At 42.1% G+C, this 16,707-nt stretch overlaps 1 protein-coding gene across 1 annotated transcript; it reads right to left on the bottom strand.

The window, feature by feature from the left end:
- Window positions 1-554: 554 nt before the first annotated feature.
- On the bottom strand, window positions 555-6,769 carry XBP1 (X-box binding protein 1). The gene is given in 6 exon segments (XM_082853025.1): window positions 555-3,104; window positions 3,411-3,518; window positions 3,521-3,556; window positions 4,373-4,501; window positions 5,330-5,426; window positions 6,506-6,769. Coding segments are annotated over 6 exon segments (1,164 nt in total). The 5' UTR covers window positions 6,742-6,769; the 3' UTR covers window positions 555-2,546.
- Window positions 6,770-16,707: the final 9,938 nt, after the last annotated feature.

The raw sequence follows: 16,707 nt of genomic DNA, 5'->3' as shown, positions 1-16,707 counted from the left end.
AATAATCCAATTCACCAGGTCCAGGGTTCCTACTTGACCAGTGGTCTTTTTACAGCAATACCTAACATGTTTAGGTTTCACTGAAATAATCTACAATAAAGTATGGTTCAGGCAGTGTAACTTTAAACTCCTTGAGGGAATATAGTTTTGTATCAGTTTGGTTCAGATATTCTACTAGTGGCATTTGAGAGATGAGCTACATGCAGTTATGTGGTGTTAGACTATATAGCTCCAGCAAGACAGGAATGTTGTCTTTCAGCGACTGGTTAGTGGGTAAACAAGCCAGTCTTCCTGTCCCTAATTAACTTTAGAAGTTAGTTAGAGGGTAAAGATTTAATCTTAGAAGATTAGAATTTGATGCCATAAAATATTCTTGGAGTAGGAGGTATTAATTACCTCTGCCTACAGTTCTGTCCCTACTTTGCCTGCTCCAGTAACACACCTAGTAGAAAAGCAGAGAAGCACACATTGGTGTTACAAGGCCCAGGGAAATGGTGTACAGGTATCTGTCACCTGCTGCTTTGAGTTATGGACAACCTTCTGCATTTAACAGAAATCTTGCTTTGGTTTTGCAGAGAAAGATGTTTTTATTTCTAACCATTCCATTTAGTGTTTCAGTATGAAGATAGGATATCCTGAGTGTTTAGTAATTTTCACCCATCTGTGCAGGAAATGAAAACTCAGTCTACACAGGTTGTGTCCTGTGTGTTATTCCTGTTGTACAGCTGTTTCTTTCACGTGATGTCATTGAATGTAAATTAGTTGAGCCCCAGTCTTCAGATGCTTGTTCTATAATGTTGAAAGCTAAAATGTATCTGTAATTACATCTGCCTACACAATCCCTAAATAGATTCTCAGCACTTGTTTTCAGTTCTAGAAAATCTGATGATCAGGTTTTTAATTGTGGGGCAGCTGGTGGATTGTTCTTACACTTACAAAACAGAAACTCAGATTAAGCAAGTTTGCATTGCCAAGTACTAGGATTGGGCTCTGGTTTCAGCAACCAGGGACCTTAGGCTCTCTTGCCTACTAGTATGCTTGTGGACATGCCCCCAATCACACCAAAGGCATTCCCTTGTACTTGGCTGTAACCATAGCCTGCTTTGCCTTGCTGCTGGGGATTCTTCGAATCCCATCTCGTTTGGTCTGCTCACTCACTCTGACCTCCCCAGAGGTAGTCAGTAAACACTGGCATAGAATGCTGGCATGGGTAAAATAATTTCTATAAATTAGGGGACTCCTTTAATATCTTGTAAGTGGATTCCCAAGGAAAAGATGCACCTTGGATGATGAGGTTATCAAGTCTGTAGTTTGGGGGTTGTAACAGGTTCATTCTTTTGTGAAACATATCCTAGAGTGTATATAATTCTGTAAGAGATTAAAACCCTTCCAAAGTGGATTAGGAGATAACAGTTAACTTTTGGGTGCTTGGGACGGTGCCTGGCATATACTAAGTGTTTATAATGCATCGTCTCTTTGAATCCTCTAGCAGCCTTTAGAGATACTATTATACCCCTTTACAGATGAGGAAATGTGGTAATTTATGCCCAGGGTTACCCAGCTGAACTGGTGGCAGAGTTGAACCCAAGGAGTTGGAGTCTAGAAAATCCTCTTAATCTCTATAATAATAGCAAAAGTATTGATATTTAATGGCATGTCCTTCTCTAACATGTTAATAGCAAAAGTTAAGTGTTCGAGCTCTGCCATTTACTAGCTGTAATACTGGTCAATTAGGCTGAAGAAACTGTCTCAAATATAGTAACTGCTCAGTGTTTACTTCAGGTAGCCAGGAATTGAAGCAGGCAGTAATTAAGGGGGGAAAGCCTTCAGTCACTTTAAAAAGTGGCATGCTCACTGAAGTGGGATAAATCACTACCATGGCAAACAGTGAAAACCGAGAGAGAATAACAACAATAAGACTTGAGGTTCAAGAAGGAATCAAAGAACAAAGACACTGCATTGTACTTTTTAACTGAACAGGTAGTTTTAAATAAATGGAGAAAGCACCTTCCAAAAGTTACACTAGCAGGGAAAGATTCCATCAAGCATTTACATAGTAAATTTCTATTTTACAAAAGATTCTTGATCTTTACTTGAACTGTACATGATGAAGGAAAAGGAGCCCCCTCAGGTAGGTGTCCTCTCTGCTTGCAGAAGCAAACTAAAGGACCTAAGATCAGAGGCAAGCCTGGGATGCCAAGATGGGTAAAGAGAAATGATAAAGGGCCATTCGTTAATTCCATGTCTAAGACACTTTTCTAGTGATGCTTACGTAAATACTTTAGGGCAAACCACTGCCCTTAAGATAAAGGTACAACCTCAGAATCTCTAATTCTGGATTATAGTAATGTATCTGTGTACCCTGGACTGCTGAATGTCAAAAGACAATACTTGGGGTGACCTATGAGGTTTGAACAAATACTTTAGAGGAATTCTCTAGGACCATACACCCTCTACTTTGGCTTTCTGAATGAAGCACAGGCTTCTGTGCTATATCCTCCAGCAGTGTAATAGTCAAGAAAAGGGCATCAGTATTGGATCACTCCTTAGACACTAATCAGCTGGGGAAAGAGTTCACTGGCAAAAGTGTCCTCCCAGGAATGGTCTACACCAAGCAGAGAGGACATGTCACTCAAGGGAGAAGGGGAACCCTCATAGCTACAGTCACTATAAGCATCCAGTAGGTAGGAAGATGGCTTCAGGCAGTGGCTGGCTGAAAGCAGATCTGAGATACCCAGCTCTGGAATGAAGTCATCTTCTACAAGTTCTTCCTTTACTGAGACAGTGAATTCAGGGTGATCTTTCTCTGAGGGACTGGAAGGTGCTTCCTCAATTTTCACTACCACATTAGCTTGGCTCTCTGTCTCAGAGGGTATCTCTAAGACTAGGGGCTTTGTATATATGTGGTCAAAACGAATCAGTTCATTAATGGCTTCCAGCTTGGCTGATGACGTCCCCAGGGATGGAGAGGGGGGTGCGGGTAAGGAACTGGGTCCTTCTGGGTCGACTTCTGGGAGCTGCTCCAGGCTGGTAGACTCTGGAGAGGGACATCTGAAGAACATAACTGGGTCCAAGTTGAACAAAATGCCCAACAGGATATCAGACTGTAAAAGGAAAAATTAAATGGAGTTCAACTATTAGAATGCACTGAGAATCTACCTTAGTGCTAGGTTCCAAAATGTAAATTAATCATTAGGCTATAGGATGACCTCCAGGACCCACCAGACCCATTTATCTATACTCCACTCCATGTCCTAAACCACCTGGAAATAGGAAGGTAGTTAATGTTCACCTCCAACTCAACCGAAACTACCTTCTCTGCCCTCATATGTCTGGTTAGGGATGTCAGGCATCAAACAAATGGAATTAAATAGTTATACACCTCTTTAGTAAACCTGAATAAGCCCTACCTCAGAGTCTGAAGAGTCAACACCGTCAGAATCCATGGGGAGATGTTCTGGAGGGGTGACAACTGGGCCTGCACCTGCTGCAGAGGTGCACGTAGTCTGAGTGCTGCGGACTCAGCAGACCCGGCCACCGGCCTCGCTCCATTCCCCTGGGAGGAAAGACCATAGTGAATGAACAGCTCCAACAGCTGAGAGTCCCCAGGGAAATACTTGCCAGGAAGCAGTGATTCTTGACTTTCAAGAAAGCTAGAAAACTATTCTTTAGAGCCGAAACCTTTCCCTTAAACCTTTGTTATTTCCATTTTCTCGAGCCCTCCTCAAGAAGAGATAAGAAAAGGAAGGTAAGACTAACTTCATTGTGATTTTCTGTACAATGAAACATTTTTCTTCCCCAAGCAAAGATTCAGGCAGGACCAATATTCTTAAATAATATCTTACTTATATTCTCAATAACGTTCCTAGTAATAAGTTCTATAGTGAATTTCAGCCCAGAATCTTTTTGGATAGTAATTTTTTTAAAAGTTTGTCCTAAACATTATCTTCTGAGTAGAACTGCCCTACTGTCAACCTTAGACCACTTAAGTATTATCACTGAACTTGCCATGATTCGTAAATTAAAACCCATACATCACTCTTCTATCAGAAAGGTGTCACTATCACAATGAATCCCTTCTCTTCTCAATCATATTCATCAAAGAACCACTATAATTTCAGTAGCATTCAAAGTCAGGTTTGACTGGCTGTCTTATCCTGGTTCTCCTTAATGCTGGCATGGTAGATATATCTTGTCGACTACTGGCATTTGTTAGTACTTGCTCTTGGAGAGTCATGTAACTTATTTTAATTATTAGGACTTAGTACTATTCGCTACACTCTTGAAAAATGAATAAGTATCATTAAAGAAAGAGGTCATGTCACTTAAAACCAGTTCTCACATACGGCACCAAATAAAGGACATGACTTACTTTGGTCTCTGCCTCCTCTTCAGTCACTAGGGCATCCATCCCCAAGCGCTGTCTCAATTCCTGGTTCTCAACTATGAGGCCATGAGTTTTCTCTCGTAAAAGCTGATTTTCTAGCAAAAGTTTTTGGTTCTGGAAGAAAGTTCAGAAGAGGCTATTAAGACATCTAATTCCTTCACTTAAGAATCCACCTGACAGCGTTTCACTACAGTAGGTTTCCTTTCCTTCTCCCGGGTCTTTTGGAAAACTCTATGCTTATGAAGTTGTTCACAGTGGGTATTAGAAGGCAAGGTTATAATTACAAAAAAAAAGCTATTTAGGAAGTGCCATCTCACGGGGTCACATATAACACAATGCCCCCAACTACTAATAGAGACTTCAACAAAGAGTGACTTGTGGCTTTAATTTAGTGACTTGTGGCTTTTAATTTTAAATATGACGTTTAAAAAAATCCTATCTTGAACTGGTGGGTAATAATAAAAGTGGTAGTGGTGGGCTGTAAAATCAACATGTTAAAAAAAAAGAACACCACAAATAATGCTTATGTATTCAAGATGTGTAACTGGCAACAATTTAAGTTTAGGTAACAAGTAGACCCTAGAAGGGGAAGGGAACCGTTAGTGGACTTTCGGATAAGCCAGAAAAGGTCTCAACTTTAAGCAATGATTTCCTATCTGCTTTTACTAATTTTTTAGTACTAACTGATAAAACATTGTTGTAATGTTGTAATTCACCAGCTTTGAGATACAGCTAGCACCAAATGCCAAGAGGGTCAATCATTTCTGCTCTCATCAAGCTTCACCACTTAACCAACTACCTATCTACCCTAACTTAGATTAACTAAAAGTTTAACTTTTAATTATATGTCCAATTGTCTTCTAAAGGAGATGAAGCAACCATTAACCAAGGGAAAGATATACAATGGATAAAAGATACGAGTTAGGCCTTAAGTATTTTTACCTCTTCTTCCAAATCTACCACTTGTTGCTCCAGCTCACTCATTCGAGCTTTCTTTCGGTCTCTGGCAGTCTGAGCTGCTACTCTGTTTTTCAGTTTCCTGAGAACAGAAAGAGATATACCACACTGAGTCATCTCAAACCTTATTTATATCTTTATTTGAAAACTTGGCCAGCTGGTGCTTTCATTTTAATTTACAGTATAAGGTAGACTAATGGTAAAATACACTTCAGGCTCCTCCCCTCAAGAAAACAAAACCAAAAAAAAAAAAAAAATCAGCCTTCTGTGGATCTAGCTTGAAGACCTACTTTACTCTCCCCCATACTGAGTCATCCACCTCCGTCTCATCCCTGGCCACAGCACAAAGGCTGGACACAAATATTATTCACCTTGCATCATAAGATATTTCCTCCTCCCCTTTCTACTCCCCCGTTGCTTCCTGACTCCAATCCCCTCAAACAGGATCCAACCTGGACTGATTAAATCTAGTAAAGGCTGCAATCGCGCTAGAACATAAACCCTCCCTCCCTAAACCCAACTCAAAAGAGGGAGAGGCTGATGCGACTTTCGCCCTGGTGCTGAAAGCCTAGGCCCGTGTCTACTCCAGGAGGCACTTCATAAATCACACAAAGCACAATGATCATAAGAGAACTAACATTTACGGAGAACTAAGTACTAGGCATTTCTCAATCTCCCCAGCAGCCTGAAGTAGATACCATTTTAAGGATGCAGAGGCTGAGTTTGACTAGTGAGCCTTACAGCGCTCCCAGCCCCCTTCAACAGCTGACATTTCAGTTCCGTGCGCCTCCAAAAAAAGTAGGTTAACCAATTGGCTTCATGTCACAGCCCAAGTTCAGAAAAGCTGACCACGGGTTTGTGGTCACAGCTAGAGGGCCTGGAACCCAGGTACCCTGATACCCAGCTCTGGTTATCTCTAATCAGATAGAAAAGAAGTAAATAAAAAAGGCCTGCGCAGCTCTGGACTCCACCCAGCGCGGTGGATCTGCTAGTCCAGACTTCCTGCCCCGCCCCGCGCCACGCTGGCACCGGAATGGCCCGGCCACCAACGCCTGAGCGCTGCGGACGGTCAGCGCGGCCCCAGGTCCCTGTCTCGCCTTCGAATTCGGTCCCAGACCCCAGGCCCTCGCCCTCCGGCTCCGCGCCTCGACCCTCGCCCACCTCCGCAGCGCCTTCTCCTCGGGGCTCAGGTGCGTGAGGCGCTGTCGTTTGCGCGCCTGGGGCGGCCCCCCGCTCGCCGCCTCCGGGCTGGCCCCTCGCTGGCCCGGCACCATGACCGGCAGAGCCCGGCCGACCGGGGCTCCGGCGGCGGCGGAGGCGGCGGCGGGCTGGCCGGACAGAAGCAGAACTTTGGGTGCCCCGGCGGCCGGGCTCTGCGCGGCTGCCACCACCACCATAGCCGGAGAGTGTCTACGCGAGTACGCGTCTCCGCCGCCCAGCGGGCCGGTCCCACCGCGCCCAGCCTTTCAACGATCGTGGCCCTCCGCGATTGGCCAGCGCCGAGTGACGCAGGCCTATCTTGGCTCCCATTGGTCTGGCCAATCCGGAGGGGGTGGGGCCAGGGCGTCCAGCGTGGCGGCCACGGTGCCGGGCATTTTTCGCCGGAGTGACGGGTAGGCGTAACTCGGCGCTGGGAGGGTGTGGGGCACCGGAGGGCCGGGTCTAGGGAAGCCCCGTGCTTGTGAGGAAGGGTCCGGAGCCAGGCGGAGTTTTCTCAATAAATGGAATTTCCCCCTTAGGCTGACGCAGAGTTTAATTCCAAACCGAGAGATTTCCAGACCAATTTTTACGGAGACTAACAGATTTTTACCCGCTCCTGACAGAATTGTATCTTGTGCGCCACTTAGGGCCCGGAGCTGAGCAGAAAATCGAAAGACCAGCGCGAATCGGGGCTTGGGTTAGAAAAAAGCCTGCAAAGAAATTCCGCGAAATAAGTCTTTAGGGAATGAGATCGCGCGTTTTAAAACTAGGTTTAACTCATAGTGAAGGCTTAATAAACCTTACGTGGTGTTCTCTCAGAGTGGCAGGAATACGTGTAATTTCATTTTTCTTTGCATCTCTAAACTTTCTGCTATGAGCGTACATTATTATTATTATGAAATGAAAAAATGGCATGTATAAGACATGAGGGGAGGTTCAGGGCTCTTGCCCGCGTGTTGCGGCGCAAAGGGGCGGGGAGGGGGGAGGGGGACTTGTGAAAGAGGGGCCTCCGAACGGTAGCTAGGGACCAGTTTAGACACAGGAATATTAAAATGGAGAAACCCGAGGAAACACCCCACACGGGCATTTTCACTTTTTTGAAGCAAATTACAAAATGTTAAGTTCCCTAGAATTACAAAGCAATACGTTCTTTAATAAGTAGTTACAGCTTCCTCAATGCCCAGCACTGTTCTAGGTTCTAGGGATGCAGAGATGAGTAAATCTCCTAGCTGGTGGTTGGAAGATATGCAAAAAGTGAAAAGATAGAACCCTTCCAGGTAATTCTTCGGTGTTACTAAGTCAGGTTAGCTCTTCAGTTATATTTTGGTGGGAAGAAAACAGTATGGGAAGAAGGAATGAATGAAAGCAATTCAGTCTTTCGATATATAGGCCCTTTCAAGGGCATAGTTTCCGTCATTCCCAGGACTGGACTGTGAGCCTCCTAGTATTTTCTTCTCCAAATTGGCAGAGTAAATCAATGACTTTGTTTAAACTGAGCTGGCCCAGCTCAGGCCATCCTGAACACAGGCTGCTTCTGTGGACTGGGAAAGAGATGGGGGCTAATCAGAGACCAGGACAAAACAGCCTGCCTCCTTTTTAACTCCCATCAGCCTTGAGCTAGCTGGGTCCTAAAGTGCCTGCAGGGGTGGGAGACTCTCTACTGGCCCTGGGACCTTTGGGGAGAATTCTTCAGAATACCTTCTGGTTGAGACCTACTCGTTCCTGTTAAAGGACCTTGGAAAGCTGTAAGAGGTTCTGAGAAAAGTCATGTAATTGTCATGCAGTCTTTAAGTTAATATTTGTGAATGCCAAAAGAATGTCTGGCACTGTGTAAGAAATCTCAGAGAAACTAGAAGAAATTTAAATCATTTAGACATAAAAAGAAAATGCATGAGGCCTCTATTAGTCCATCATGGTGTAAATGAGTAACCATAAGGAGAAGGTACAAGATGCTGGGGCAGAGGAGAAAAAGCCAGTGGATTGCATTTTAGTCTTGGTTAATTGGGTAGAAATGGAATGTTGAAATCGACTCCCCCAGCTTTGTTTTCAAGGCTTTCATCTTTTTGATAAACATGTTAAATCATACTCAAAAACAGTAATTGGACCCAGTGCAGATTGCTGTCTGTGGAATCGTGAACACTCGTGTCCAAACCTTTAAACAGTTTTATATCCTCTCTGTAACACTTCTCTGATAATTCTTGCATCAGATGCCAGTAATATTTTAAAACAGTTACTAGGCACTTGTGATAAGAGCTATAAAATGTATAAAATACAAAGTTCTTAGTCTTTGTGAAATGCAAGAAACAGTAGAACATTAAGTCTAAATAAGTAAAAGAACTACACCAAATCCAGTAGCAATCTGAAACTAAAATTCAAGAACTGATCTCTAATATGGTAGCCACTGACCACAGGTGGCTATTGATTCTTTTTCCCACCTGTCTTTTTCACAGTCTCCATTCTAGCACTCTTCACTCACATCACTCATGCTTAATCTTCCCAAGGCGCACTGCCCTGAGGTAGAAAAATCTCTGGGGCTTCGAACAAATAGACCAGTCAAGCTATTGGTGATGAGATTGAAAAAGGAAATGACGCTCATCACTGAGTATCAATCCCTTTCCAACTCCATTGGTTCTAATTCCTTGTTTTCAACAAAATTGATGGAAGATAAGATTGAGTTGTCAGCTGGGACTGGAATACAATAATTTTTAATAATAGGTCATTATGTGACTTGGCTTCTAACTTAAAAGATGTTCAAACAATTGAAGGACATCGTTATAACAAAATGCCTTCCTTCCCCATCCATTTAGTTATACGAACAATGTTTTGGGGCACTTTTTTTAATTAAAAAAAGGAATAAAATTAATGCTGAATCCTGCCTCACTATAGCAATAAGTATTGTTAACCCACTGATACATGGCGCAAAGATACATTTCCAATATTTTACTATGTTTAATAATTATCAAAATTTGGAATATTTGTTGTTTTGATAAAATTTGTACTGATTTTAATTGTTATGGTAGCTCCATGTAGAATAATTTTTTATGGTTTGAAGAAAGCTTTAAAATATTTAAATGTGTATATTTTTATGCAAGGTAGCCTATTGGGTAATCAATAGTAGACTTTTAAACATAAAACTATATTACATTGAGATAAAAGTCTGTAAGGAAAGTAGAATGGAAATATAACTTAAGAAAGAGAAATAAGGGAAGTTTTCTGGTTCTTAATAAAGAGCTTGTTGATTTTTTTTTAACTTTTGATTTTGATATAATTTCAAACTTACAGAAAAGATGCAAGAATTGTACAAAGAGTTCCGGCAGACTCTTCACCCAAACTTTTTTTTTGGCTGTGTTGGGTCTTCATTGCTGCACATGGGCTTTCTCTAGTTGCGGTGAGCAGGGGCTACTCATCATTGCAGTGCGTGGGCTTCTCATTGAGGTGGCTTCTCTCGTTGCAGAGCATGGGCTCTAGGCACGCAGGCTTCAGTAGTCGTGGCATGTGGGCTCAGTAGTTGTGGCATCCGGGCTTAGTTGCTGTGTGGCCTGTGGGACCTTCCTGGACCAGGGCTTGAACATGTGTCCCCTGCATTGGCAGATGGATTCTTAACCATTACGCCACCAGGGAAGCCTGCCTCATGTCTTTTCTGATGTTGACATTTTTGAAATGTATGGGTCAATTATTTTGTAGAATGACCCTAAGTGTGGGTTTGTCTGATGTGACCTCACGATTTATGTGTTTTGGGCAGGAATACCACATAGTGATGCTGTTTTCTTCTCGGTGCATCATATCAGGAGGCAGGAGATGTCAATTTGTCCCATAACCAGTGATATTAACTTTTACCAATTGGTTAAGATGCTGTCTCCTAAAGTTAATTAGTAGCTTTTGTACTTATTAATAATACCTATTTTGACACTGGGGTGTCATTGCTTCTAGGTTGTCTCAGTGGATAGAACTAGGAAATAATATTTGTATATATATGTGTATACATACCCACATAAAAAGATATAGAAATATATAGATGTTTGTATGTCTATACCTATTTTTATATCGATCTATCTTATATATTAAAAACTCATGAGTGCACACCAATAACTCCAACTCCAATTCAACACCAAAGGGTTTGTTCTAGCCTTCCCTCTTCATGATTTTAACTCTGTTCTCTGACAATAAGGAAACAGATGCCTATTAAATTCTCATGTATACAAATGTATGTAATTAATCTATTGGCAATGGCTGGTTGAATCCTTGGCCCCAGAATATGCAAACCTCCTCACCCCAGCCAGCTAGCTATTCTTGGCCAAATCCTTGACTCATATTTCCAAATGTGTGATGATGGATGGCAAATAACTGTGGTATTTCGATTCCATTGAACACAGCTAAAAGAGTGATACAAAAGTTTTACTTTAAAATGTCAATACTCCCAGTTGCATTAGAAATGACATCCATTGCAACGAATATTTAAGCTTATCATGAGAAATTTTAGATGTTTAAAATGTGGGGTGTATTTAAAATGTGGTATCTAGTTTTACTAAATTATTTTAGGGACCATGTGAACAAAAAAGTTTTAAGACCATTGTAGCAGAAGAATAGAACCAAACCATTCGGAGAGAGAAACAGAGGACAAAAGTGAGCCAGTGAGAGACAGAGAACAACAATCATTCCAAACATATAAGAAAAGAGGAAAACACAAGAAACATGGTAAGGAGAAAACATGAAATAACATGGTAGGAATACGTCCAAATATATAAATAATCAAAAATAAATATGAATGGATTATATTCCCTTCGAAAAAGAAGGAGACTCTGGTTTAAGTGAAAAATCCAAATTCCAGCTATATGCTGTTTATAGGAAATACACATAAAACTAAACAGCATAAGAATGGAAAATGGCTCACCAGGCAAATGTATATAGAAAACAAGCATATGGAGCAACATTTGTATCAGACAAAATAGAATTTAAAACAAAAGCATTTAAAAAGCACAAAGAAGGGTGTGTCATGTTGATTAAAGGCACAAGTTATGAGTCATGCATTTTATAAACATAGCATAATTTTGAAATGTATAAAACAAAAACTGAAAATAAATGGTGAAATTGACAGATCCACAATCACAGTGGGAGACGAATACACCTCACTCAGAATCAACCAATAGAGCAGACAGGAAAGATGTGAATAGCACAATTAACAAATATGATCTCACAGAGAACTTTCCTCTCCACCAGGAACATGTACAACATTTGATGTCATTTTACTCTTGCAGAGTGAGATTGATCTTTGTGCTTCAGGGTTTAGAAATGGAATTGTTTCCAAGTTTTAGCTTTTATGAATACAGCTGCTGTGAGCACTTGTGTACAAATCTTTGTGTGAAAAAAATCTTTGTATTTTCATTTCTCTTGGGTAAATATTCAATACCCATTGGGGAAACTGCGGGATCACGAGGTAGGTGTATGTTCAACATTTTTAGAAACTGCCAGCTTCCCAAAGTGGTTTTATCATTCGACATTTCCACCAGCAACGCAAGGCGTTCTTAGACTACTATAACAGATTGTTATTTAACTCTTTCATTATTACCCAACTTTTCATTTGTTTATGTTGCTATGTTTTTTTCCAACTGGATTTTGAAAAGCTCATTAGAAACAGAAGCATGTGTTATACTTCTTTGTGTTTAGTATAGTGCTGAGTACACATTAGACATTCAATAAATATATTTTTAAATGATTATTAAACTGTTAGGTTGTCTGCAGTGCGCTTTAAAAGACAGAACATCTTTTAAATTACTCTGGCAGACTGCTACATAATACCATTTTCTTGAAAGCAGAATTCAACACAAGGTTGGTCTATCTTGGACTTATTACTAAAGCCTGGAATGTGCTCATTTTAAGGCACTAAGGCAATATTTCTAGTTACTTACATGGTATCTATTCTACTTTCTTATTAAAAATAATAATAATAACGTTTGTTCAGGGTGCCTAGCTGAAAACACTCAGCTTCCGGATTCCCTTGAAATTATGAGTAGCTGTGGAATAAAGTTCAGGCCAATGTATAAGTGGAAGTTCTAGGCAGAGAGAATTCCAGGAAAGCTTGTTAAATGGAGAAGACTCTACTGGGATGCCTTTCACCTTTTTCCTGTTGCCCCTTTCCCCCAGGCAATGCTTCTTCTTGCCTGGAATGCTGATGAAAGTTCAAAAGGTTGAGACAGTTCAGCAGCCATCTTGCAAGCATGAGGAAGGAAGCCACAAGCTAAGGATGTCAGAGGGGAAAGACAGAGGAGTCTGGGTTCCTGATGGCATCATGGAGTGACCATCTAGCCCTGACCTAGCTCTAGACTGCCCACTTCCAGATCCCAAGTTACGTGACAACTAGAAATATCATGGTGGCTGGGTTTTTATTACATGCCATACAACACAATCCTCACTTTTACAGGCACTTACCATACTGCCCTAAGTTAGTTTCTCCAAATACCGTCTTTGTTTTTCTCATGAACAGGCTACTAGTATGGCTGAGGAACTAGTATGCTTAAGTATGGCATCAGGAAATAGGTAGATCCCAAGGACATAATTTTTATCAGTGGCACTTTCTTCTGACACCAGGAAAAGAGATGAGTCACTTAGCATTAGCATCACTATTTTGTGGCCAGAAAAATTGAGGTCCAAAGGGACAAAATAATCATTTTAAGGCTGTAGATTACTTTTCCAGCTTATCTATCTGTCCCATACTTCAGTCCTACCGTTTTCCTGGAATGCCCTTTTCCTCTCTCTGTTTACACCATAGTTTCTCAACCTCAGCATTACTGACATTGGGGCTGGACAATTCTTTGTTGTGGGGTGAGAGCTGTCCTGTGCATTGTAAATTTTACTAGCACCCCAGGTCCTACTCACAAGATGCCAGGAGCACCACCCACTCTTCCCAGTTATGACAACCAAAACTGTCTCTGGACATTGTCAAATATCCCTGAGAGCCAAGACCTCCCCCAGCTGAGATCCACTGCTCTAAACTGTGTCAAACATCACCCTTCTGTGCACCTGCACAGACTTCCAGCAACACACCTGTGATACTTGGCAGTACAATCCACCTGTCTTGATCTCCACATTAGACTGTGAGCTCCCTGAAGGCAGGGACTGCCTCTGGCTCATCTTTGTAATCCCCTTGCTCATCTACTAAATAGATTTTTAAATGGTCCAGGAGAAGAATGGGAACAGATTTCAGGAATCCTGGCTTCTTGATGCCATGATTTTGACACTCACTCTTAAAGACTCCAGTGTCCCACGCCTTTGCTTGGTGTCATATTTTACAGGCTTCCACGCTGTAAGTCAAGATTCTAGCAGGAAAGAGCTACGTTGCTCATTGTTCTAAACACAAGTTAAATGGAAATGGACAGCAAAAATTGTAAGACAGGGGCTTCCCTGGTGGCGCAGTGGTTGAGAATCTGCCTGCCAATGCAGGGGACCAGGTTCGAGCCCTGGTCTGGGAAGATCCCACATGCTGCGGAGCAACTGGGCCCGTGAGCCACAGCTACTGAGCCTGTGCGTCTGGAGCCTGTGCTCTCCAACAAGAGAGGCCGCAACAGTGAGAGGCCCGCGCACCGCGATGAAGAGTGGCCCCCGCTCGCTGCAACTAGAGAAAGCCCTCGCACAGAAATGAAGACCCATCACAGATAAATAAATAAATTTATTTTTTTTTAAAAAATTGTAAGACAACTTTTCATACTCTCACAAGGAGAAATGAAAAACCCTTAAACGATAGGGGAAAGAGCAAAGGTCTATATATACTATTTTTGTTTCCTTAATGGAATCAAAGTTGCATCTGAATCTTGCAAAAAGTGCTACGTACACCCCTCACCCAGTTCCGATTTCCCCTGATGTTGTCCTTTTACACGACCATGGTACATTTGTCACAACTAAGAAACCGACCTGGATGCACAGGGATTCAGTACCCTCGAGAGATGGATGAAGTCTTTTGGTTTGCTAGGACTAGTGATTCTAGTGCTTTTAATTTCATGACTGTTTTCAAAGGCGGACGTTTTTGAACCGTTTAAGTAACGTTGAGACGCCAAATGCGTGGGCAGGAAATCCTCCTGGTGGTGTTGGCGGATGTTTCCTTCAATCCTGCGGCTGCCCACCCCTTTCTGGAGAAGAGTTGCAACACTTCTTATAGTTCATTTGTGTGTATTAGGGTTCTAAGAAATTCAGTACTCCTTTGGCTTCCACAAAACACTGTAGTTCACTTGCTCGGTAAATTAAACAGAGCCTAAAAGGGCACAACAACAAAAGGAAAAGGTTCGTTTGAAAAGTGAAAAGATATTGCGCGCTCTCTTTTGCACTTGGCATTGACCCAGAGCAGTAAATGGCTCAACATTTGGCTTTGTCTCCTTAAAGAAAGCACAAACTCTCCATTGTCGGTACCTTTATTGACACCAAGGTTCAAAGGTGGCAAGAGAAGCAAGTTTTATCTTACTTGAAAGAAGTTTAAGTGCTGTAGGCCCCATTAGTACTAAGAGAATAAACATCAGTTCACCGGCTTTGAACTTTTTTTAATAAACTTTTTTTTTTTTTGGTATAATTCTATATTGACAGAAAAGTTGCAAGGCCGGTACAGAGAATTCCCATATGCTACCAACCCCCAACCTGGTTCTTGTTTCCCCTAACGTTATCAGCCTACACTACCATCGGTACATTTGTCAAAACTCAGAAACCAACACTGACACAGTGCTATTAACTAAACTCTAGACTTTATTTGGATTTCAACAGTTTCCCTCTTAAAGTCTGTTTTCTGTTCCAGGATCCTGCCTTAGTTTTGATTACTTAGCTTCTGTATGGAACATCTATTTTTGCAAAATGTTTCATGACTAATTTCAGTAAATGATATTTGTTTGAAGTGCTGGATTTACTCAAGTGCAACCTTCCCAGACACATACGTACCCTGAGGCTCTAATTCCAAAATAACAGCAACTGAATCCCTCCCCCACTGGTGAGGTGGCCTTGCCTTTAGGTGATGCTGTGAGGTTTTTCATGACCTGGCTTGTAGGAGACTAGATTTCCTGAGAATGGCCCAGGGTCTCTCAACATTAAAAAAAAAAAAAAAAAAAAATCCTCTCTTTTATTTATACTGACTTTGTACATCTGATATTCCTGTGGGGAAAGACAGCAAGCTGTACATATTCTGTTGTCTCATAAACTTTTCTTTTTTTCATGACAACATCCGGGATTTATGTGATTCCAAGAGTCAGCTGGCTAAAATATAGATGAAACTCCGGTGTGTTGAATAAAGGAGATACGAGAAGAGAAAAGCTTTGGGAGCGGAGGAGTAGAATTATGATTGCCTCTGAGAATACTGGGACAGAGACCATCCATCTTCCATTTCCAGACACTGTAAGAACAGTCCTTATAACCTGGGTGCTGGGAGCCTGGGCTTGTGACACAGATGGATGGACATCAGGCAGGTTTTCGGCTCTAACATGCACTAGTTAGGGAACCTTGGATAAGTTACTTAACCCCTCTGAGCCTCAGTTTCCCTGTCAGAAAAATGAGAATCAAGAGTTGACCAAGATAATATATTAAACACAGTTCATGACACAGAGAAAGCACACCATGCATGTTAAGAATTATTGTTACCGGGGGCCATCCACCTTAATGCCGAGTACCATTCCCACAATCTTCCTAGTTTCCCATTAATCTCATCCTTTCTTCTGTCTTTTGATATTTGGCAGCCAGGAAGTTTGACAGGTCCCAGAAGGTTAAGTAGAACAATGGTGGGTCCAAATCTTTAAAATATGTCTGAGTATAAAATTTGATCACTGGTCACAAGCAGGGACAGGGTCCATGAAGCAGGAGATGTGTCATAGCAATGGACACCAGGCGAGTTTTCGCCAGCTGCTCCCTCCCCCAACAAGAGAACAAAATGCCCACTTGATCCCTGGGTGGACTGGACCTGGCCATGGGCTGCTGATGACCGGCTCTGTCAGTGTGACCTAGGACACCATTCCCAGCAGAGGGCAGCAAACATTTCCTGGGTACACAGACCCCTGACCTCTGGTGAGATTCCGGGGCAGGGTCTGGATGAGGCCATCCCTGGGGGTGGGGGACTTGAGCTGCTCTTCACAGAACAGGTGAGCCAGCCTGCAGGATCTGGGAAAGAAGAGGTTGGATCTCCAATTTAAAAAAGGAAATGT

This window comes from Leucopleurus acutus (assembly GCF_964270905.1).
Source record: "Leucopleurus acutus genome assembly, chromosome: 13".
Classification (NCBI taxonomy): Eukaryota; Metazoa; Chordata; class Mammalia; order Artiodactyla; family Delphinidae; genus Leucopleurus; species Leucopleurus acutus.
This window is presented reverse-complemented; position numbering and strand designations above follow the sequence as displayed.